Below are 23,986 nucleotides of genomic sequence, written 5' to 3'. Positions count from 1 at the left end.
ATTTCCAGTGACTGGAGGGGGATGGGAATGGGGCCGGGGCGCCCAGGTTGGAAGCAAAGGTTCAGTCAGGAGGCTGATGGAATGCAGTTGAAATGGTATCAGAAACGCCCCCTGCCTGGCCTGGAGGCGGTCCTCTGTGACTCTACGTCCACACGCACAACTGAACAAGGGGTCACCTGCAGGCCGCTCTGCCCGCCAGATGCTGACATGCAGCCACGTCGGCTGGTCTAAGGCCCAAGACCCAACCCCTGCCCCGGGTGCCCTGTCCCTGCCCTGGGAGCCTCCCACCTCTGCACAGTCCACCAGAGCAAGGGGCAACACTGGCTTCCTGCTCTCCTTAGACGCCAGCGGGTCCCTCCCTGCAGGCTCTGTTCCTGCTGTCTGTCTGCCTGGACGCCCTCCCTTCTCTTTCCTCCGAGCTCCTCGCCGTCTCCTTCAGGGCTGATGTTACCCCTGGCCATTGTCTAGAATCGTGACCCTCCCCTCCCATACACACTGCTTTCTGGCCGCATTTTTCTCCAGATTACCAGAGACATACCAAATACCTACCTACCATCACAGTTGGCGCCGGCCTCCCCTACTGGAACGTCGAGGGCCTGAGGCTGGGCCTCTCATCGCTTCTGTTCCCTGTCGCATCTCCAGCACCTAGAACAGTGCCTGCACGAGCTAGATAGAGACTTGACGCATGAATGAATGGACAGCCCACTGAAATGTCAGGGCCACGTGACTCACCCCCAGAGAGCACAGCAGGGATGGACGGAGGCTCCCTGGGAGACGGGAAGGGGCGACAAGGCCCCTGTCCCCCAGGAGAGGTCCACAGTGGGGACAAGGAGACATAGGCTCAGTCGTCTCATACGGGCCCAGGAAACATGTTTGATGGCCACGTCCCTCACAGGGAAGGGGTGTAGCAAGTGCTAGGCCTCAGCTGTCAAAGGTCTGGCCAATTTAAAGGTTGTGGTAGTTTTGAAACTGGAAGCAAAAGCAATGTGACCTCCAATGAGGCCCCAATAAAAGCCTGAGCCCCGCTGGCACTGGGACAGCAGAGAGCGTCAGGAAGCATAATGTCTATCTGTTCAATTGCTTTCTTTTTTGGGAGGCTGTTGGCTCACCCCGCTAGAACGGGGTGGCACTTCAGGACACGAAGCTTGGAGCTGGTGACAGGTTTCTTGGAACTGGCAGCAGGGAGATCTAAATTAAGACCTTTCTATCACACCAAATAAATAGTAGCTGAAATAGAGCGCTCAAGGAAGTAGGCAAAATGCCTTTATACATAACTTCTGAAAAGTGGAGAGAAAAAGTTACGAAAACAGAATGGTATTTATTCACTCGAATCCCAAGGTATTTGCTGAAAACAATGACACCTCTGTTTGACACAAAAATACATGTGAGAAAGAGCAAGGCTTTCTCTTTGAAGTGTCCTGCCACAGAGGCCCGGGCACTCAATACTAACTGCTCTGCTGTGCAGGCTCTTGTGGCACGCCGAGGGCTGGCCCAATTTCAAGGGGCGGGCAGATGCGTCAGTTGCCTCTGGCTTCGAGTTGTCCTCGTGGTTGTTTCTTGTTTGACCCTCCTGAAGCACACCTGCTCCGGATCTACCTGCAAGCTCTCGAGGCAGGGCGTCGCCAGAGGCGAGAAGGGGGCCTTCCTTGGTTTTCAGCAGCGGAGGGCCTGCAGCTGGGCCAGGCGAGATGGGGGAGCAAAGCTGCTATGGGCGAGGCTGACGCGGTGACGGACTCTGGGCCTCTGACTCTGGTCCAGCACGTCCTGGGCGCTGCGGTGAGCAGCGTCTTCTCCCCAGGATGACAGACCCAGGATGGGGCCAGGGCGGGGGGCGGCAGGAAGCAGCCACGGCAGTAAGAGTGAAGGCCTCCACCAAATGGAGTCGTGGGGAGGGACTCACTCAGCCTGAATCGCCTCAGAGGGCTTGCGTGTTAAAAGTCCCCTACTCACCAGGTCAAGTGTGAAATGAGAAAGACACAAAGGGCAACTTCAGTGCCATCAGACAGGCTTTTTCTCGTACAGACAAGACTCCTGCTTTCACAAATTCTTTGCGGTGGGTGGGGCCCTTATATGTAGCATTTGCCAATTTCTGTGGTGTAAATACTCCCACCATAGCCAATTTCAAGCCGTCTATGTGACACCTATGTAATTTCTAAGGTTATCTATGTGACACCATTGAACAGAGTTGGGAAGAGATGCATAGAATCCCATTACGTAGTATTTCCACCCTACAGACACTATATACATCAGTAACCAGCAAAAGCATGAATAATAAACTGTAGTAATTAGGAAGTAATTGCTTTTGTTTTCTATATAATTAATTTTAAGTTTACGTAATTCAACTCTTAAGAGTAGTTTGTGTTTAACAGCCAGTTCACAAAAGTCCTGAAAACCTAACAACTGGCTCTTGTTACTGGGGCCAGTTTGAGCAGACTCCAGCACCCCAGACCTCACCCACGCCAAGGATGCCAGCACCGGTTCTTGCAAAGGGGACGGTCCTCCATGCTAGTACCAGGCAACTGCAAGATGACTGGCACCACCTTCCTAGCAAGGTGTGGTCTGGCTTTCTTCCTCTCAACTCGGCAGCAATGACGAATTTGGCATCAGGCTCACTTCCTCACCACCCGACAGAGCAACTTCCCGAAGGCCCGCTGGCGGGCTGAGGTCCCTGCTGGGAGGCTGCAGGAGCCGGCAACCCAAGGAGGGGGCACCTGTTCCACGGTGGGGCGTTCAGGTCACTCCAGGCCTCTGGTGGGAATGTAATCTAACAGCTGTGAGGGCCATGCACACAGGAGCAGGACCAGCTTTCCCATGAGCTTCGCCAGGGACCACATACTCACTATGCCTCTGCGGCCCAGCTGTATCAGCTTTGTCTTGCTTTTTACACTTGCTGTTCAGTTTTACTGAAAACAACAACAGAAAAGTGCACGCATTTTTCACGTACAGCTCCATGAATTTTCTCAATGACTCCGGTCAGCACTGCTCAGCTGAAGATTGCAGACCATTTCCAATGCCCTTTCCCTGTCTGCAGCATCACCTCACAGCTAAGGATGCTGACCTCTCCTACCAGTTTCCAGTTCTCGAAACTCACATAAAGGGAATTCTATTTTGTTTCGCTACTTTGGCTCAGTACTGTTCGTGAGAATCATCTGTGTAGTTTTGTGTAGTAGTAGTTCCTCCATTTCATTGCCGAGTATTCCATCATGTGAATAGGCCATGATTTGTCCATTCTATGTTGAGGGACATCTGGATGGTTTCTAGTTTGAGGCTATTATGAATGAAGCGAGTATTAAAATACTTGTACTACGGCATGCATTTCTGTTAAGCGCGTGCCTTGGGGTGGGACTCTGTCATAGGGTACTACAGTATTAGCTGTCAGTCTTTTTTTATTTTAGTCATCCTGGTGGGCATCTATGTCACTGGTTTTAATTTGTATTTCTCCGATGATGGATACTGAACAAATTTGGCTATCAAAATGCCCATTAACCATCTGGGTATTTGTGAAGAGCCCATTCAAATCTCTAGCTCATTTCTAAATATATCACCTCTTTCTTAACATCGTTTTCTTTTCTCCTTCTTAACATTTTTAAATATATTCCGAAGCCTTTGTTGGAAGTATTAAAAATTTCCTCCACTTCATAGCTTGACTTGATGGAGTTCTTAATTGTAATGATACAATTTATCAGATTTTTATCTTCATGGTTAGTGCTTTTCATGTCCTAATAAATCTTTGCCAAGGCCAAGAAGACTGTGTTTTCTGCAGAAGCCTTATTATTTTACTTTTCTTATTTAGGACCACTGGAATCCACTGGAATCCATCCATTTGGAATTGATGTTTATATATGGTTTGAGGTCAAGCTTCATTTCTTCCCATATGTATGTCCAAAATTAGTGTTCTTAATGCGGCTAAAAACTTTTTTCTGATTATTGATGGTTGTCTCATTAGGATTTTGTTGTTTACTAATGCTGTTTAATTTCTGGATTTTGGCTGAATATCTTATCTTTTTTTCTTTCACCTTTAAAGGGTAAATAGGAAGAGACAATATAAACTGGAGGTGATGGTAATAACAGTTCTCCCCCCAAACCGGAGAGCTGGGACCACATGCCTCCTCCGCTGGGGTGAGCCTGCCCAGGCCTCTCCCATGCTCCAGTACAAACCCCCAGCCGAGCCAGGCATGGAACTCTGGTCCTAAAACCAAACTGAACGGAAAAGCTACCTCAAAACTGCTCATCCAGGTGATTTGGGAAAGCCACAGGTGAAATCCTTTGCTACAGAATCATGATGTCACCAAACTCAACTCAGGGAGATTTCAGGAACAAAGCTGTTATTTTTTTTTTTTTCAAAACGACTTTGAGGTGATTTGATCTCCTTGCTCTTTTCTCTACTTGACTACGTTCCACAGTCTAGGCTACACTGAGGAAATCTCCTAATCTAACAAAGCTTTTCTTACACGGGACCACCAAGCTCTCTCCCTGTGCAATTTCCAGGCCCTGACCTTAGTAACAATCACTGGCTCCCCTTTATCGCAGGTTTACGTGCTAGGCACTAAGCTAAGCCCTTTACAGGAATTTTATTATTAATCTATACACCTTCCTTGATACTTCTTTAAAGCCCTTCTCAGCACCTGAAATTACATTCTAAATTTGTTTACTGTCTGTAACTGCAAGACAAATTTCACAGTCCTTGCCTCTCCTTCACTGCCCTATCAGGATGTCGAGCCCAGGGCCTAGCGCACAGGAGATGCTCAGTACACATTTGTTTTCATTGTTGTCCAGGGTTGCCCACCCTTCTCAGCAAATCACTGAAGGTATATGGCTACTTGAAGGTGGACGTGTCCTCTAAGTAGATCATGTCAGGGTGAAGAGGAGAAAAAGGGATTAGATACAACCAATGATCCATTCTTCTTACAGTTATTTTTTTAATAAAGTTTGATGATTAACGTTTATTAATCAAGTTTGATGAAAGTTAAAACACCTGAAACGTATTTCCTATTTCTTCACGAAGGGTCATACTGGAGATGGTTTTGGTCCTCATTCAGACAAGCCTTCCCGTCTACGTCACTGTCTTCCCTTTTTATCAGCCTCATCAGCAAGTACCTCATATGTTGATGAAAGAAATTTCCACCTTGCTATTGTCTCTTTTACCTGTTTCCTTTAATCCATTTCTCCAGAGAGCGACATCTGATTGAAAAACTACCTAAAATAATTTTGTTGCTTCGGTTTTGTGGTGTGATCACTTTTCCCACCTGTTTCCACTCTACAGTCTTTGAAACTACCTTAAAAGTGTAGTAACATTTTGCAATGCTGGGTACCACTTCAATTTTACATTGGATTATGCATTATTTATAGCATAGATTAAACTTTTCAGCAGGGAAAATAATCCAAACTCTTAGGAACAGTCACTGTTTTAAGTTATACACTACTTTCAATTAAACGCTATCGGAGTAAAGACACAGACTGATAATATTGGCTTTTTTCAGTCATCTCTTAGTGCTCAGCACACCAGAAGGTCCTCTAAAAGGGAAGCCCTTCTCGTGAATCCACAAGGACCAAAAGGTCCTTGAAATCTGGCCCCATCTAAAACATCCATAAGCATATTTGGTCCACGCCAAATGGTTTCGGACAGGACCAAATATCAAGGACATTTTGGTGTGGACCAAATGTCTCCTAACCATCCACAAGTACCTCAAAAGAGTCAATACTGAGAAATGCAATTTGATTAACTTTAACATTTTCACGTGTATTCACGTGAAAAACCTCTTGTTCTAGCCTAAACAGTAAACTCTACCATCTCTGTATAATCTTTGCATTCACAAATTTCAACAGCCAGTCTTGTGAACTCGAGTTTAGCAACCTCTGTTTAGGCACAGAGGACGCGTTCGATCCGGGCTCTAAAACGTCCCGAGACCTCTTGGTTAGACTCCTCAGACGTACCACGGCTCTTCTTTCCAAATGAAGTCCCCTTTTAAAATGTCAGCGTAATGTATGTCTTGAATTTTCAAGTAGAATACTTTAAATTATTTGACAAAGAACAGATAACACGACAGTAAACTGATGTTATTTTAGAATGCTTTTTATTTCGACACTTACAGGATGTGTGTAAGGCATGTTCACAAGTATTTGTTTGAAGTTATGTACAAAACACGTTCTCTCTCTCTCCAGCTGCTCTTCTTTCCCTTTGTACCTGCTGCTACAAACTGGGCCCTGTGTATCTTCATATCTACAAGTCCTCAGTTATTTTGAACATGCAGACAATGTTTTAGGGACCTGCTTCAAAATATGGAGGAAGCTTCTATGCGCTAAGTCACTAAGACATCAAAACTCACAGGGAACCAAGGCAGAGGGAAGCAACCAAATCAGCTCATGAACTTGGGGCTGTGAGCTTCTAGGGGGTAACAAAGAACACACGGAAAAACATTTTTTGACCCTTCCTGTTTGAGAGAAATGGAATGTGTCCACAATTCATGTTTCTGCATTTACTACTACTGCCTATGAAGTCACTAAAGAGAACTAATTTTTTAACAGTTTCTAATGCAGTTACAGCTTTGTTCTCAGGCCACAGTACAAGAGTGCCATGCATTACTCTACACAAATGTCAAACACCGAACAATTGTAACAGGGACACCTCAGGACTGTCTAATTACACAAGTGTCTCTTTTTGGTGGTAGGATAAGGAAAGTGCCCACTGTGTGCTAGACAGAGACACCCGAACACTTGTTGTCTAACTCATAAAGAGGGACAACATCACTAATGAGAACAGCGAAGTATACAGAGTAAGTTCCCAATGTGGGGCTGGGATAATGAATACGGAGCCTCAATTTTAGGGGTTAAAAAAGTCTTGGCTGATGTTAATAAGTTTTTTGTGTGATTTTCAAAAATCATTATGTCTCTAAAAGATGAAAAACAAGCACTTATAAATCTACTGGGGAGAAATAAAATAATGAAATGAAAAATCAAAATCACATGAAGAGGAGATCTGAATCTTTTGGTCTGAATCAGCCAATATTTTAACATTAACTACAACCTATTCAAATGTGGTCTGCTTAAGCCCATTTTTTAAAATGCAGAATCTTTAAGGAAAAATGTAGGCATCTGTTTAGGAATACTGATCTCAAAAAACTTTAACGTGGGGCACCTTAAAAGGTCAAGGATACTTAAGTCCTGCTTTGAGGCACTCACCATATTTTCCTTCCATCGCAGAGAGCACCTCTGCAGCAGCCCCAGCAATATAAGGATGTGGTTACACATAACTTTATCAGCCACCGTTTGGCGATTATTAAGTGGCTAATCAGAGTTGGGAAATTACTTACTGTCAACTATATTAAAGATTTCCATTTATTAGCACTGTGACACACGGTGCAAAGAATCTTCACATGTTGCTTTTTATATCAAAGGTAGTAATATTGTTATTCTTCCAACTCAACAAACAGTATATACTCTTTAGTGAATTTTAACTACCTAGAATAGTGGGTGGGCCTCTTCCGGAAGGGCAGGCTACTCTTCTGACAGGAGATCACGAGCCAGGCAGGCTGGGCAAGTGCTCTGCTCCTTAAGCCACTGCTTGAAGCACTGAAATGAGAAAAGACAATTAGCCAGCGCCTCTAGGAGCACATGGAACCTCAGCCCTCCCGGACCACTCGCTCGCCTCGGCAGACACTGCTAACTTCACTGTGACATCTGGTAGGGCCTGGAGCCACCCAACACCCAGGGACACCAGAGCCTGCTCAGGGTAGGAGTCTGGACCAAGCTCCAGGAACAGAGAAACCCACCTCAGAATGTGACCTGAACACTCAGGGCCTGACCTTGGGGCATGGCCTTGCCCTCCCATCCCCCCACACCCTGCTCCAGTCTCGTGCTTCAGCCGCCCTGACTTCTAGAGGCTGGCCCTTGGACTCACCCTGTCTGTCTGGTCTTGTTCCTTGCCCATCCCACCAGCCTGCACGCCACACAGCCTCACTGGAGCCTGTCTACCCAGCGTGCTCCCCGGCTGGCCTGCTGCTGCTACAGAGCCGAGTGTGTGTGTAAGTTCGAGAGCCCAGGCAGGATACCCCTTCCCGGGAAGGAGGAAGAAGGCAGGCCACGCAGGAGACAGCAAGCTGTCTGGACTCTTTCTAGTGAGCATACTGTGTGTAGCCCTTTTCTCAGGGATTCCTACACTGACAGGGCAGAGACCTGATCTGCTCTAACCCAGCAGCAGGGGTGCAGGACAAATGCTCACAGCACCCAAAACACCACAACAGTTACCACAGATCTTGGAAGGGCACCGGCCAGAACGTCCCAGGATCAGGCACAGTGGACCCCGTTAGGCTTAGTTTCTCTCCTCTAAAATGTTAAACTGACTTCACATACTGCACTGAACTGACAAACTGCTGCACTGTGTGCCTGTTTGACCAGGCATATAAGAAACTGATGCGTATAGAAAACTGACTTCTAAGGAACTAGTGTTGCTTTGACTTTCAGCAACTGATGGAGCCAACTGCTCTTTCCCACTCATGACACAGAGGAGAGGACAGTGTGCATAGCGCACGCTGCGGGGCCCAGGAATCCGCGCCCCTTCCTGCAGCGTCGCTCTCTGGGGGGGGAGACAATCATCACAGACATGAGGAGCTTTAGAAGGTGCTCTGAAAATGCAAGTACTGAAGCCTAGAAAACAAAGTCCCTTTTTATTTTCAAAATACTCCATAGTCAAAAGGCATGACATGAGGATGGCTAAGGAGAATTCTTACCCCTTTGTGAAACTTGTGCCCACATTTCAGCACACGTACATTTTTGGATTTGAATACTTCTAGGCATATTTCACAGGAATTTGCACTGGACACCTGTGGAAACAAATGCATCTCAATAGTAAAGAATAACTAAATGTCTTCTTACTACATGAGCTCTTCTTACAAGTGGCCTTCCAGAACTTTCACAGCTAAGGTGGCAGATTATTCTCAATTATAGTTAAGGAGACTGAGGGAACAACTTATTTTTTAATAACATTTCTTAGGAAAAAATAAAGTTTTAATTTTCTCAGAGAAAAAACTGTTTTATGTGGTTAACTCATTCCCAGCTAAAATACTACAAATATCTACTTATCCCAACCCATACCTAAAGTATGGTACTAGCTGAATATTACAAATTAATTGTTCATCTAATTATCTAACAGTTGGAGACAGTAATAAATTATGACATCTCTACACTATGGATTATCATGGGGCTGATTAAAACCATGACGGAATTCCATAATCCTTGACGTGGAAAGTTAGTCACAAAAACTCTCTGAATAAAAGTAGGCTACAGAACAGTATGTATCGTATGAATATATAATTCAATTTTTTAAAAATAAAGAGAATGTGTATATATAGAGATGCCTAGAAAAGAGTCTGGAAAGATATAAAATGTTAACAGTGGTTACTGGCTACTTTTGGTTGAGAGATTTAACTTTTTTCTTTGCTACTTTTCTAAAGTATCCATGAATGTGGATTACTTGTATAAATCAAAACAAAACGAACTGATGGCTCATTCAGCAAACATCCATGGTCAGGGATTGTGCGGGGCACAGCGACGCAGAGATGAATGGGAGGGCTTGCGGCCCTAGCCGCTCACAGTCTGGTGAGCACAGACAGCGTGTTCTGTGTGAAAGCAGAGTGCCACCCTAGAACACCAGGCATGAAGCTCTCCCTACAGCTCACAGCACTCACCCCACACCGCATCATTAACTTCGACTCTCACTCCCCCTCTTAACTCTGAGCACCCTGAAGGCAGGAAATGGCCTTGCTTACCTGTGCTCTTAGCAGCTGGCAAGGAACCTGGCCCCAAACTGAGACTCCATAAACTGTCAAGAAAGTGAATGAATGCAGCCCTGGCAGTGGGTTAAGGTCAGGGAGTACAGCTGGGGGCAGTGCCTGAAGGCTATAGGCTATGAAACACTGAACTGCTGCACGGGGTTTTCTGTCTTTCCCATGGCACTGTCGCCGCTGCAGCAATGGGACAGATGTGCTCTCACTCCTCTCTGCGGCCCCCCAGGGAAGGGTCTGGGAGGAAATGGAGGCATCAACCCTGGGGAAAGGGCAGGTTAAGGCCTCTGCAAAGTTCAGAAAAATCCACGGTTAACTTGACTATTTCCTAGTATGGAAAAGTGGGCACAATATATTTCTAATTGAAAAAAAAAAACACAAATATATGTACAGTTGACTAAATTCACATATACACACAGATACAAAAGAGTTTAGAAAAATATATACTGATGTGACAGTACTGGTTACCCTTAGAGGGTGGGTTTTGGGGTTCTTTATATGCTCTTTTTATTTGCATCTTCTATTATGAACCACAAAACTTTTGTAATTTAAAAATACAAAGCAGGGACTTCCCTGGTGGTGCAGTGGTTAAGTATCTGCCTGCCAATGCAGGAGGCATGGGTTCGAGCCCTGGTCCAGGAAGATCCCACATGCCGCGAAGCAACTAAGCCTGTGCACCACAACTACTGAGCCTGTGCTCTAGAGCCCGTGAGCCACAACTACTGAAGCCCACACGCTCTAGGGCCCACGAGCCACAACTAATGAGCCCATGTGCCACAACTACTGAAGCCCATGTGCCTAGAGCCCGTGCTCCGCAACAAGAGAAGCAACCGCAATGAGAAGCCCGTCCACCGCAACAAAGAGTAGCCCCTGCTCACCGCAACTAGAGAAAGCCCGCACACAGCAATGAAGGCCCAATACAGCCAAAAATAAAATTTTAAATTAATTAATTAATTAATTTTTAAAAATACAAAGCAAATTACTTCGAATTTTTTAAAAACTACCTATGATTAGCAAATTAAGTCCCAGTTTCAATACATATTATTCTTGTAAGTCAGCTTTTACACCTTTATTACTATCAACATCAACCATGAAGTAGAAAGCAATCTCTTTCCAAAAGGTGATTATGGTCTATCTTGGGATGGCCAACAAGCACACAGACGCACGCACGCGCACACACACACACGCGCACAAAGGAGTTCACACGCACACTCACACATCAATGAGAATGCCAAGAAGTTGACCTGGTTGTTCGACCACAGAGCACGTGACCAGCAGGAACACCCCTGAGAGAGGGAGGGGACTCCAGCCAGGCCCTGCAGGAATGCTCTGCATGATCATAAGCTTTCCCTTTGGGGTGAGACCCTCTGGGACCTGAGTGTATGTGATGCAGAAAGTCTCCAAAGGGTAGCGGAAAGTGAAAATGTATGGGAGGCATAAAAACGAGTTCACAAAAAAGATTCACTGCTTAGCTCAAGTCAGCAAACCAGCGCTCTTTGTGCAGTCTTGCACTGCTGACTCCACTATGGGGCCTGCAGCTCTTCTGATTTCAATTTCACCTGAACTGTGATACTATAGTTGGACAAAAAGGGGAAATGTGCTCTACACCAGAATTCAATCTGGAGCCCACGGCTGTGAGCCGCCCAGGTGACCACCTCTCTTTCAACCACACGTTCGGTCCCTAATGCACAGTCCCCAGCATGAGCTGGTCAGTGTGTTGAGGACGCTGCGCTCCAATCGAAGGAAGGAACACTGGCAAGATGCATGCATCACCTGTGCCTCGGATTCCTCATTCATAAAGACAGTTATAACGCCCTATCAACTGACACCACAGACAGAACAGTACTTTATGAAAAGTTCTGTGGGGCTTCCCTGGTGGCGCAGTGGTTGAGAATCTGCCTGCCAATGTAGAGGACACGGGTTCGAGCCCTGGTCTGGGAAGATCCCACATGCCGCGGAGCAACTAGGCCCGTGAGCCACAATTACTGAGCCTGCGCGTGTGAAGCCTGTGCTCCGCAACAAGAGAGGCCGCGATAATGAGAGGCCCGCGCACCGCAATGAAGAGTGGCCCCCACTTGCCGCAACTAGAGAAAGCCCTCGCACGGAAACGAAGACCCAACACAGCCATAAATAAATAAATAATTTAATAATAAAAAAAAAATTCTGTGTAACTGTAACATTCTCGTTGTCTGAAAGGACAACAAACAATCTAAATCAGTGTATCAAACTAAAGGCAAGTTAATTTAATGGGCTCATTCCTGTGTGCCCCCTGCGCTCCTTGAGGGGAGAGAGAAGGGAAGCAACCAGACTTTCCCAAGCACAGTGCTTGACTCTGCCTATTCTACGGCAGCACTTCATCCCCACAACGACCCAAACAAGCAGATATGATTCGAGCTCACAGTGTTATTAAGTGATGGAACCAAGTCTGTGTTATTCCAAAGCCCATGGTCACACGTAGAAGAAAATTATCCAAAAATCAATTTTTCCAACTATTCACACTTGATATAAAAAGTGAATTTATATGACCACTCACAGGCCCAGTTCCCACAATGTGGTCACAGCTCTTCTTGTCACTACACGCAGGGGCCCCAAGCTACCCGTAAAAATGGAGAGACAACCTCGCCATTCACTGGCTCTCCTAATGAAACACTCAAGTACGTCTAAACTTGGTTTCCAATTTCAAGATCAAATAAATTCAATCTAGAAGAATGGGGCTAAATCATGGATTAGTAGTTCTGTTTCCTTCTTGTTCTTCATCAGAAGAACAGCACTGACTCTACGGTCACACATGCAACACTCACAGGGACGTCGTCCGTCCTCTGCCCCTTGCTTCTGGGTGATGATCCAACAACCACGGAGGGCGGGCCCTGGGTGGCCCTGGTCACAGAAGCAGCAGAGCTGGGCTCAGATGGCCTCCTGTCCTCTCCTGGATTTGGCTGCAGCAAGAACATGGAGCAGGGAAGCAAGTTCAGTTACCCAAAACCTTGACCCTCTTCTGTCTACTAAATTGCTCTCCATTTTGGGGTTGGAAGCATTTTTTCCCACAATTCTCTTATTTTATAAATAAATAAGAATAAAGTGGAACATTTTATTGAATCTAAATGAAATACCGACCTTTTTCTTTTTCTCTTCATCTAGAATGTGTTCTGTCACTATTTGGACAATTTCGTCAATACTCAATCCTGAGAGCGAGTTCTTGTTTTTGTTTCTCACTTTTTTAATAAAACCAGCAAGCTCGGTGCTGAAAGGGAAAGTGGGGATAATGTCATGAGAAAGTTAAAGTTTTCTGCTGCAAAGAAATATTATGGGCCAATATTAACCCAACAGCAAAAAGAAACAAAATTAAATACACACAAATAATTCATTTGTAAACAACAGTAACTACAGAGAGCAGCAAAATCACTCTTTCAAAGCACTATGAAAATTCCAATATTATTTCTAAATATTTGTTCTAATAGACTTTCAAAGTAACGGTGTATCTGATAGATCTATTTGAGATCTCCATCTCTACTTAGAAACCTGACTTCTTACAGCCTGGATATCCTGTAGCTTTAAGCAAAATCAATGAATGATCAGACGCCACTGGATCTGACTTGAAATCAATAAAATCTCTTTCTATCTAAGAACAAACTAGTTTTGTTGACTTCTTCCCTTTAAAAATCTAACCAACAACAAAGTTTTCAAAGCCTGAGTTTTTCATAGGTAGCAGTGGATGTGATTTATATCGTTAATCAATAGGAACTTGGTATCTGTAGCACTAATACCTCATATGCTTTAACATGCAGAAAATTAGGATGCATATCTATTTGGTGGTTTATATTCTGCCAGATTTAGTCAGGATTGCAAACAATTTTATTTGTAATGTACTTTTGGTAATTACAACTTGACTATTTTTACTCATTTGCATGGTAACTGCTATTGAGAGAACTTACAATGTTTATCAAACTTAGGCAGGGCTAAACATGCCCATGTGCAGACAAGATATACTTATTTCCAAATGGGCAGGGCTCCACTGACAAATGCAAAACATCAAGTTTGGCCGTTAACTACTGTGTTTCAAAAGTATAATCTCAAAGACTGTGACTAATATTGTGTCAAAGACAGAAATAACATGGAAGGTGCAGAGGGTCATTCCTGGATGTGGATTCCTCTCTTCTGAGCTGTATCCCAGAGACATTCCCTCCACTTCACCTTCTCTCCAGGCTGAGACCAGGAGTACCTCTGTCCCCTCGCACCAATCTGGAGTGAGGTCAGAGGCTGATGCAGAAGCACTGCTGAAGTGCCTGAATGACAACTCTGGCTGACTTAGTTAAAAGCAACTCTACCCATTTGCAGCAACATGGATGGACCTAGAGACTGTCATACTGAGTGAAGTAAGTCAGACAGGGAAAGACAAATATATGATATTGCTCATACGTGGAATCTAAAAAAATGGTACAAATGAACTTATTTACCAAACAGAAATAGTCACAGACATAAAAAACAAATCTATGGTTTCTGGGGGGGAGGGGATGAATGGGGAGACTGGGAGTGACATATACACACTACTATATATAAAACAGGCAACTAATAAGGACCTACTGTATAGCACAGGGAACTCTACTCAATGCTCTGTAATTACCTACATGAGAAAAGAATCTAAAAAAGAGTGGATATACGTAAATGTACAACTGATTCACTTTGCTGTACAGCAGAAACTAATACGCCACTGTAAATCAACTATACTCCCCCGACCCAACCCCGCCAAAAAAGCAGCTCTCCTCACCCTCATAAGGATCCCTTTGTAACATGCTCACACACCTGACTCACTAGCAGATTACATCTAGCCTTGTCAGCCTCACACCTCTAACAAATCAGAGGTGCTGTCCAACGAGGTGTAAGTTGCTGTTGCCTTCTTTGCTATATGTGGGATTTTTTTCCCTGAAATAATGTAAAACTAATGTTTTGCAGTTCATTTAGTGATTCCCTAACTAGTGCTGGAGAGTTACTGAGTTCATCAAAATCTTAGCAAACTGCCATGGGTTCTGATGAGTGTTGATTAACCAGTGTTCAATGTTTTCAATCTATTGGTTTGAAACTGCTCATTTCTATGTCTACAAAAGGAAAAAGTGCAGCGCTTGTCTGAGTAAAACAATTATGCAGTCCTTTCCACTTCAGCCCCTAATTGGCTGTAACGTTATCTAATCAGGAAACCTCAGTTCAATAAAGCACTTAACAGAGTTGCAGACATTTTAGATTCGTACCTGCTGTGACACGGGAACACCACTGACAGGTGCTCAATAATACTATTGAACGGCTTCTTTGGAGACTGGCTTGAACGGGTGGCACGTCCTGGAGCAACAGGTGACTTCCGATCAGCCACCGGGCTTGGCTCTGACCGCGCTGCCTGGCCGGGGCTCTCACACTCTGGCCGCCGGCCGGCTTCCGGCTCACAGGAGGGTGACTCCACTGGGCCATCAGTAGCAGAGACCAGACTTGATTCCTCGGGAACTGCTGTTCGGTCTCCAGTCCTGTGACTCGTAGAAGTGGAGGGGCCTTGATCCTCATGGTCTGAAGACTCAGCAAGTAACTTAGGCTGAATCTACAAGGAACACAGCACAGTGGCTGGATCACTAAGCGTTACATCCGTGAACAAAGACTAACGATTAAGCACAACTATAATGAAACGTGGCTGCTCAAGTGCACAGGATCTGAATTACAACAAATTAAACGTCTTGTCCTTAAAAATTGCTGGCCACCTTCTCTTTCTCAAAATGAGCTCTTCATGGCTCCACACTGCTGGCTTCCGTCCCATCCGCTGGGCCCCTGCTCAGCTCTCCCCGCAGCCCTGCCTCCGTCCACGCCTGAAGTGCGGCTGCCCCTCATGTTGTCAGAGGTGCGATCTCCACCCCACCCGTGCTACGCCCTCTCGTGCCTCGCTGACTGTGTGCTCACTGAGGATAACGCCCACCGTTTTTTTTTTGGCCGCACAGTGCCGCATGTAGTATCTCAGTTCCCCGACCAGGGATCGAACCCATGCCCCCTGCGGTGGAAGCGCAGAGTCCTAATCACTGGACCACCGGGGAAATCCACAATGCCCACTTTCAAAAAGATTCCAGTCTAGAATATCTTCCTGAGATCCAAATCTGCACATCCAAACTTCCTAATGGGCAGATCCACATGGGTGACTGATTCCAGGGCCACTCAAGCCCTACGTCTTCAAAACCCGCCTCAGGGCAGTCCCCTCACCCTGCCCTTCCTCCGGTGCCACCTCACTGACAGAAACCCAGAGTCATCCTCGACTCCCCAACATACTCACACGGAGCCCCAATCTCACAAGCAGCACCATTCTTTCAACTGACCTCCTGCACACCCCTCAAATCTGTTCTCTTCCCTCCAGCCCCGCTGCCTCTCTGAGCCAGGACACGGCTGGGGACACTGAGCTGTAACTGGTTGGTTGGAAATCGCTCACTCAGCTCCCTCTCCCACCACATCTCCACACTGCAGTCAAGCTGATCGTCAAGTACAATGCTGATGTCGTTCCCTAACTTGAAACTTATACTGGCTTCTTAGTGACCTGAGGAAAAGTCCACACTGCTGAACACACCTTACACCTTAATAAGGCTCCCTTTGTTCCGGCCCGTGGGTATGATATTATAATCTTTCTCCCTATCGTCCCCTTTGTCATCGTGGACTTCTTTTATAGCTATGAAAGGAGGGCATTCTCTTTTTTTCTAGCCTCCAAATATGCTGCTTCTTCCACTTGGAACACTCTGACCCTGCAAACATCACACCACACACCCCTCCTCAAACACACACCCCCTTACTCCTTTTGCCTGGTTAATTCCTATTCCAGATCTCTGACTCACTGAGACTTCCAACAGCGGAGCTTCTGCCGAGGCCTAGGCCTCTGGGTTAGATTAGTTCCTCCTAATTTATGCTGCCATAGCATTCTATGTTCCTGTGAAAAATCTTGGCACATTTTGCTTATAATTATAGGTTTAAAGTCTCTCTTTCTTAAACCCATATGCACTTTGAGGGCACAGACCACATCTAATCTTGATCACCACTAAATACCCAATGAATGAACAGCAGGGAAATGACACACAAAGTAAATCATTTTTAGGGGTACTTATTACTCAAGCTCCTGGCACACTGAGAGTTCCCAAGGTTTTGAATTTTAAAATTACATAAGCTAGAGTTAAAAATTAATAGTAAAATATTCTATTGATATCTAATGCTTTTCCCCCTTCCGTATCTGCTATAAGAACTTGGAAACACTATAAATAAGTGATCTTTAATTCTAAATAAAACTCTGTTTCTTACTCAGTTCAATGGAGAGAAAAAACTTTTTCTATGGAGAGAAAAAAACTGGTGCTCAATAGAAAATTTAATCAGTCCAAGGTGGCTAACCTTTTTAACGTTTTAAACCATTTTTTTTTTGCAGATGAATCCACAGTAAGTATGAATGCTTAGTGTGCAAGGTATTGGGGAGAAAAAGACGCTCAAGATGAGGCTTCTGACTGCAGCTCCAGAGCCTACAATCTAAGACGCTGAATGCATTGACCGAAGGGTCACAGGGTGAGGGGCAAATAAGGGCAGCCCTCACAGGGCTTAACCTAGCACTTAATGAAAACATTAAGGCAACTGTTAACCCATCTCATGCCCACTCCCAAAACAATAACAACAAACTACTTTTGGCCAGTTAAGAAAGAAATTGTGCTTCACTCCTTTTCTGTTCTCTTTCCTTCAAAAAAAAAAAAAGATGTAATAGACTTACTGTGTTACAGGCAGGAAACGAAAGCTCAGAAATCTGCACTTTAGAAAGTTCACTGAGCCGAAAACCATTTTTAATTGCTTGAATTTGTTCTTCAAACTGAGACTGTAGGTAGAAGGAAAAATGTTAAGTTTTTCTAACAAATTCCAAGAGAAAACCACAACTGTCAAATAATATTTTTTTCCCCCTTACTATACATACATAACAAATGCTCAACCGTTTTCCAAGAAATATAACTGAGTTGCAAGGAAAGAAGTTCAAAATAAGTCCTTATTAATCGGAATGCTCTACAGCCTTATAAAACATAACTTTTCTAATCTTAACAATCAAGGGCTGAGTTTAAAGAGAGTTAAGAAGATAGCATTTCTTTCATGAAAAATTCTTAATTACAACAAAAAATAAATATTGTCTTGAACAGCTCAAAAAAGAAATAGTTTCAATATGACATGACCTCCTTAGAATTATAACCATCAGATAGATTTTGACAGAATTATAAAATACTTTATAACTTACCTTTGCTTTCTCAATTTCTTCTCTAACATTAGAAAGAAATGATTCCCATGAATGTATGTCATATTCCATGACAGGATATGCTGCAGAATCACTGAGAAAGTAGAAAAATTTATAAAACTGCTAATGTCCACTTAAAAATTTTTTTAAATTGAAAGTACTAAAGTACAAATGAAAATAAACATTTACACACGAGAGAAACATGATCACACACAAAAAAACAACTATTTTTAAAGAACTGTATATCTTACAAAGTCACTACACTTTAGGAAACTTTAACTGTTGATCTAATCCAAATCCCAAAACTGGTAGGCAGAGAGCAAATATTCTCCTGAATTTTAATTTCAGTCCCCAAATTTGAAGATCAGACACTCTTCAGCTGACATCTTCATATTTAACATCAAAGGCTATCTTTGTATTGAAAAACAAACCAAAAAAAAGGCCTCCTGGAAACATCCCAATAAAACCCTCATCCCCACCTTACTGTAAAATACAGTGGTGGGTGTCTAACAGGCTGTGAAACTTCTCAGCGCCTCATGAATCTGCTCCACTGAAAGTGACAGACAAGCTTTCTACTCCTAATTGAGAAGATCAGGAACACTACCAATCCGCGATGGTGTCAGTTCTCAGTATACATCTTAACGGAAAACCACAACACTGCTTTTATGGCTTTCCTCTTTTGCTATCCTATGGTGGAATGAGCAGAATTAGCACAGACTCCCTAAGAAAAATCGCCGTGTACTGTGAGGCTTAATAAGGAGTCAATACCATTAGATAAAATGAGGCCTGAGATGTCTGTTTCCCAGATGCACCACAACGCATAGCCTACAGTTGTGCTGCATACTGGCAACTGAACACCACGTGGTCTCAACCTCAGCTGTACTAGTCCTGTAATCTGAATCAGCATATCAATTTACCTTTAATCAGAAAGGTTTTCTCACGTGAAAAAAACTTAATCTTGAAAAATGAAGAAATAAAGAACTATACAATAAAACTGTTTTTCCATAACCCACAGAATCTCTGGTTCAACACTGAGGGTTTGAAATTTAAATCAAAAAGCACTAGGAATTAAGAAGTCAAAATCCGTGTGTGGTCCCATTTGTTTATTTTTGTTTTTATTTCCATTTCTCTAGGAGGTGTGTCAAAAAGGATCTTGCTGTGATTTATGTTACAGAGTGTTCTGCCTACGTTTTCCTCTAAGAGTTTTATAGTGTCTGGCCTTACATTTAGGTCTTTAATCCACTTTGAATTTATTTTTGTGTATGGTGTTAGGAAGTGTTTTGCAGAGCAAAGGAAACCATAAACAAGATGAAAAGACAACCCTCAGAATGGGAGAAAATATTAGCAAAGGAAGCAATGACAAAGGATTAATCTGCAAAATATACAAGCAGCTCATGCAGCTCAATATCAGAAAAACAAACAACCCGGGCTTTCCCTGGTGGTGCAGTGGTTAAGAATCTGCCGGCCAATACAGGGGACACAGGTTCGACCCCTGGTCCGGGAAGATCCCACATGCCACAGAGCAACAAAGCCCACGCGCCACAACTACTGAGCCTGCGCTCTAGAGCCCACGAGCCACAACTACTGAGCCCGCGTGCCACAATGCCCACGTGCCTAGAGCCTGTGCTCCGCAACAAAAGAAGCCATGACAATGAGAAGCCTGCGCACCACAATGAAGAGTAGCCCCCGCTCGCCACAAACAGAGAACGCCCGCACGTAGCTACGAAAACCTAACACAGCCAAAAATAAAAACAAACAAATAAATTTATAAAAACAAAACAAAACAAAAAACAAACCCAATCCAAAAGTGGGCGGAAGACCTAAACAGACATTTCTCCAAAGAAGATACACAAATTGCCAACAAACACATGAAAGGACGCTCAACATCACTAATCATTAGAGAAATGCAAAACAAAACTTTAGTGAGGTATCACCTCACACTGGTCAGAATGGCCATCATCAAAAAATCTACAAACAATAAATGCTGGAGAGGGTGTGGAGAAAAGGGAACTCTCTTGCACTGTTGGTGGGAATGTAAATTGATACAGCTACTGTGGAGAACAGTATGGAGGTTCCTTAAAAAACTAAAAATAGAACTACCATATGACCCAGCAATCCCATTACTGGGCATATACCCTGAGAAAACCACAATTCAAAAAGACACATGCACCCCAATGTTCATCGCAGCACTATTTACAGTGGCCAGGACATGGAAGCAACCTAAGTGTCCACTGACAGATGAATGGATAAAGAAGATGTAGCACATATATACAATGGAATATTACTCAGCCATAAAAAGAAACGAAATTGAGTTATTTGCAGTGAGGTGGATGGACCTAGAGTCTGTCATACAGAGTGAAGTAAGCCAGAAAGAGAAAAACAAATACCGTATGCTAACACATATATACGGAATCTAAAAAAAATGGTTCTATTGAACCTAGGGGCAGGACAGGAATAAAGATGTAGACGTAGAGAATGGACTTGAGGACATGGGGAGGGGGAGGGTAAGCTGGGACGAAGTGAGAGAATGGCATGGACATATATACACTACCAAATGTAAAACAGATAGCTAGTGGGAAGCAGCTGCATAGCACAGGGAGATCAGCTTGGTGCTTTGTGACCACCTAGAGGGGTGGAAAAGGGAGGGTGGGAGGGAGATGCAAGAGGGAGGGGATATGGGGATATATTTATATGTATAGCTGATTCACTCTGTTATACAGCAGAAACTAACACAACACTGTCAAACAATTATACTCCAATAAAGATGTTTAAAAAAAAAAAACCAAACCTGTGTGTGGAATATGATAAAAGGACCAGATGAAAAGTAATCCCATGTGCAAAAATCTATATAGAAAAGTGCTAAATGCTAGACTGAAGGAGACCCTCTAGGATTCCCAGGTAAACCTTATTCCAAAAACAAAGCAAAAGAAAGAAAAACAGATAAAGATTACAGAGGGTTGAAAAAAAATGACCAGATGTAAATATCTTTTGAAGTGACATTCCCATACTCTCCCATTAAGACTGTTAAGTAACTATTCTTACGGAAGGCAATTGTTTAAAAAGCCTTAAAAATGTGATCTTCATTCCAGAAATTTATTTATTGCATGAAAATGACTAATAATTTAGCTATAAGGATAAAACTTTAGTTATAAGGATACTTGCTACAGTACAGCTTTTATTAACAAAATGTGCAAACAACCCAACTCTCCCACTACAGTGGTATTTAATAAATCATGACACGTTTGTACACTGGAATACTATTTAACCTTTTAAAATTAGGTTGGAGAAACACAATTATTGATATGAAAGGAAGCTTCCTGTACGCTACTTAGTGAAAACTATATATAAATTTTTTTTTCAAATACTTAATGGATTTACTGCAAAATATTAGCTAGTTATAGCTCAATTTAGAATTAGGATAATTTTTATCATTTTTGTTTACATGTTTTGATTTTTCTATAATTGAATATGTATTAACTATATTAACTATTAAAAATAAAGTAGTCCTAATGTAAGTTTTTTAAATCAGCCCTAACCTTTTTTTACTCATTGACACTTCTGGAAAGACACCTGCGACATCACAATACCTGCTCATTAGCTTCAGGTTCTTAAGAAACCCTTCGGCTTGCGACTCCATGGTCTGTAACTTATATACTTCCATCTCCTTCCAGTTTTCGAGCACAGATACCTACCATTAGATTCAAGAATGTAAGTATTTTAAAACTAAAACTATTTTAAGGTTGTTAAAACAAACATTCTAAACCACTTCCAAGTTTCTCCTTAAATCACCAGAACTTAATTATGTTATAATTTCTCTGAGGTGAACATGAATTAAAACTTTTGGATTTGAAAATAGAATAACAAGATGACAGTAAAATTATATACCTAAAATGATACTTTTCTCAGATATGAAACTTTGCACATGGTTTACTGCTTAAGCCATATACAAGCACAGAGCTAGGTTACCTACATGTATATACCTGGTGTGCATAATCTATGGTCCTGTTCATGGTGAGCAGAGGGCCAGGACCCTGCAGAACAACCCCAAGGCTGAACCCTACCTAATTTAAAGGCCTGAGAAACAGACTTGTGGTTGCCAAGGGAGAGGGAAGGGGGGGGATGTGGTGGGAGTTTGGGGTTAGCTGATGCAAACTATTATATATAGAATGGATAAACAAGGTCCTACTGTATAGCACAGGGAACTATATTCAGTATCCTGTGATAAACCATGATGGAAAAGAATATAAAAAAGAATGTGTATATATATATACATATGTATAACTGAATCACTTTGTTGTACAGCAGAAATTAACACAACATGGTAAATCAACTATACTTCAATAATAAATACATAAATAAATAAATAATTACAGAATAGCTGCATTAAAATAAAATAAAATAAAATAAAATAAAAGCCTCAGAGAAGCTGTTATCAGAAAGGGCATCAAAAGGCTCTAGGGCATGTTTTTAAAACTTTAGACTCTCTGGCTCCCCGCACAAGCCAACTGGCCATTTTTGTAAAAGTCACTGCAGGAAATGTAGACCTGCCTTGTTTTAATCCAGGTGTCAGTAACCTTGACAGGGCCCACCAGGCAAACCTGTTTGCCAAATGGTAGTAAATGGCAACTGAATGACTTGGGAACAGAGATGCAGGCATAGTATCCACAAAGTAGAAGTACTTGGACTTTTTTTTCCTTCCTTTCTTTAGAAAAGCAGTTGCATAGCTGATATTTCACTGAAAGACTCATGTTTACAGACTGCATAAGCTAAGCTTTTCCTTACTTTCCTAGAATAATCATAGACACATACACTAATAAATAACATTTACTTCTCAATTAGAAAAACAAAGACAACCATATTTCAGGAACTAAATAAAATACAGCCAGAGGTCATTATTATTATTTTTGTCTCAGTAGTTTCTCAAATAGTATACTGACATTGGTATATATTCTTCTGCAGGGAGAAGAGTATATTCTTAATAAATGGATTATTTTCAAGTTCCTTTTCTAGCATTGGCAAATAGATTTTATGGTTGGCTACTTCATGGTACATCACTTGATTAAATATGATGAAGCCATTAAAAGTGTAGAGCATGGAAAATGATTGAATTATGTTAAATAAGCAGGTTATAAAATGTGGTGTACACTATGAGTACAGCTATGTAATAAATAAGCACAAAGGTAAAACATTTTAAAGCTACAGGCAAGGAAAGAGTGGCTGTTCCAGGGAGGTAGGATTATGGGTGAAAGGATATCCCTCGGCCTCCACACCTCCCAGCAGTGCTGTCGTGCCTCATGTGTAATTAAACACAAAGTAAACAAATGATATCCTGCCATATCTGTCAGTCACCAAGTGTCCTGGACTCACCTCTGCATCCACAGCCCTTTGAAGACTCTCTTCATAATGCTCTTTCTCTTTCTTTATACGCTCCTCTATTTTCATTTTCTCATTCATAAATGTCTTACTGCAAATATTAAAGAAAAAAAAACTTACTGAAAATAACTTAATCAGTGAGATCACAAAGGCTGAAGCCAGGTTAGCTTTTAAGTCATGCCACAAAAAGACACAACATCTTCTAGAGAAACTTCTTGCCTAATATTTGCCTATATAATGCAAGACTCACATGTGCTCTTTGCACTTTACAAATGATCGAAGGAAGATGTGAAATTAAAAGTGAGTACTGGTGGGACTGCTGAGAAACTGGTTCACCATTTTTATGAGGTTAGGTTAAGTCTAATCTGGCTACTGAGTCAGAAATTCTATTTTGACCCACATTACAAGGTAATAACCCAAAGGAAAAAAGTGATATGCACAAAGCTGTTCATGGCATTACATTTATAACAGCTTAAAAACAAAAACAAAAAACCTGGCACAGACTATGATGTAAATGGAAATATGTGTATGAAACAATATTATATAAGAAAAGCAGAATACAACTGCT

General features: G+C 42.8%; 1 protein-coding gene across 13 annotated transcripts in view; it reads right to left on the bottom strand.

Moving 5' to 3' along the window:
- Positions 1-6,057: 6,057 nt before the first annotated feature.
- TTC3 (tetratricopeptide repeat domain 3) overlaps positions 6,058-23,986 on the bottom strand; it is a 140,552-nt gene continuing 122,623 nt past the window's right edge. For all 13 annotated transcript variants that reach the window (XM_068547050.1, XM_068547053.1, XM_068547058.1 and 10 more), the window contains 9 exons: positions 23,413-23,509; positions 21,633-21,733; positions 18,049-18,139; positions 17,539-17,640; positions 15,023-15,360; positions 12,894-13,020; positions 12,581-12,715; positions 8,727-8,819; positions 6,058-7,569 (listed from right to left, as the gene is read on the bottom strand). In XM_068547050.1, the coding sequence (XP_068403151.1) occupies positions 7,495-7,569; positions 8,727-8,819; positions 12,581-12,715; positions 12,894-13,020; positions 15,023-15,360; positions 17,539-17,640; positions 18,049-18,139; positions 21,633-21,733; positions 23,413-23,509 (1,159 nt within the window). In that variant the 3' untranslated portion in view covers positions 6,058-7,494. The remainder of the gene's footprint in view (positions 7,570-8,726; positions 8,820-12,580; positions 12,716-12,893; positions 13,021-15,022; positions 15,361-17,538; positions 17,641-18,048; positions 18,140-21,632; positions 21,734-23,412; positions 23,510-23,986) is intronic.

This window comes from Eschrichtius robustus, chromosome 6 (genome assembly GCF_028021215.1).
Source record: "Eschrichtius robustus isolate mEscRob2 chromosome 6, mEscRob2.pri, whole genome shotgun sequence".
NCBI classification, from domain to species: Eukaryota; Metazoa; Chordata; class Mammalia; order Artiodactyla; family Eschrichtiidae; genus Eschrichtius; species Eschrichtius robustus.
Note: the sequence above shows the minus strand (reverse complement) of the source record. Positions and strands in the feature narration are given on the sequence as shown.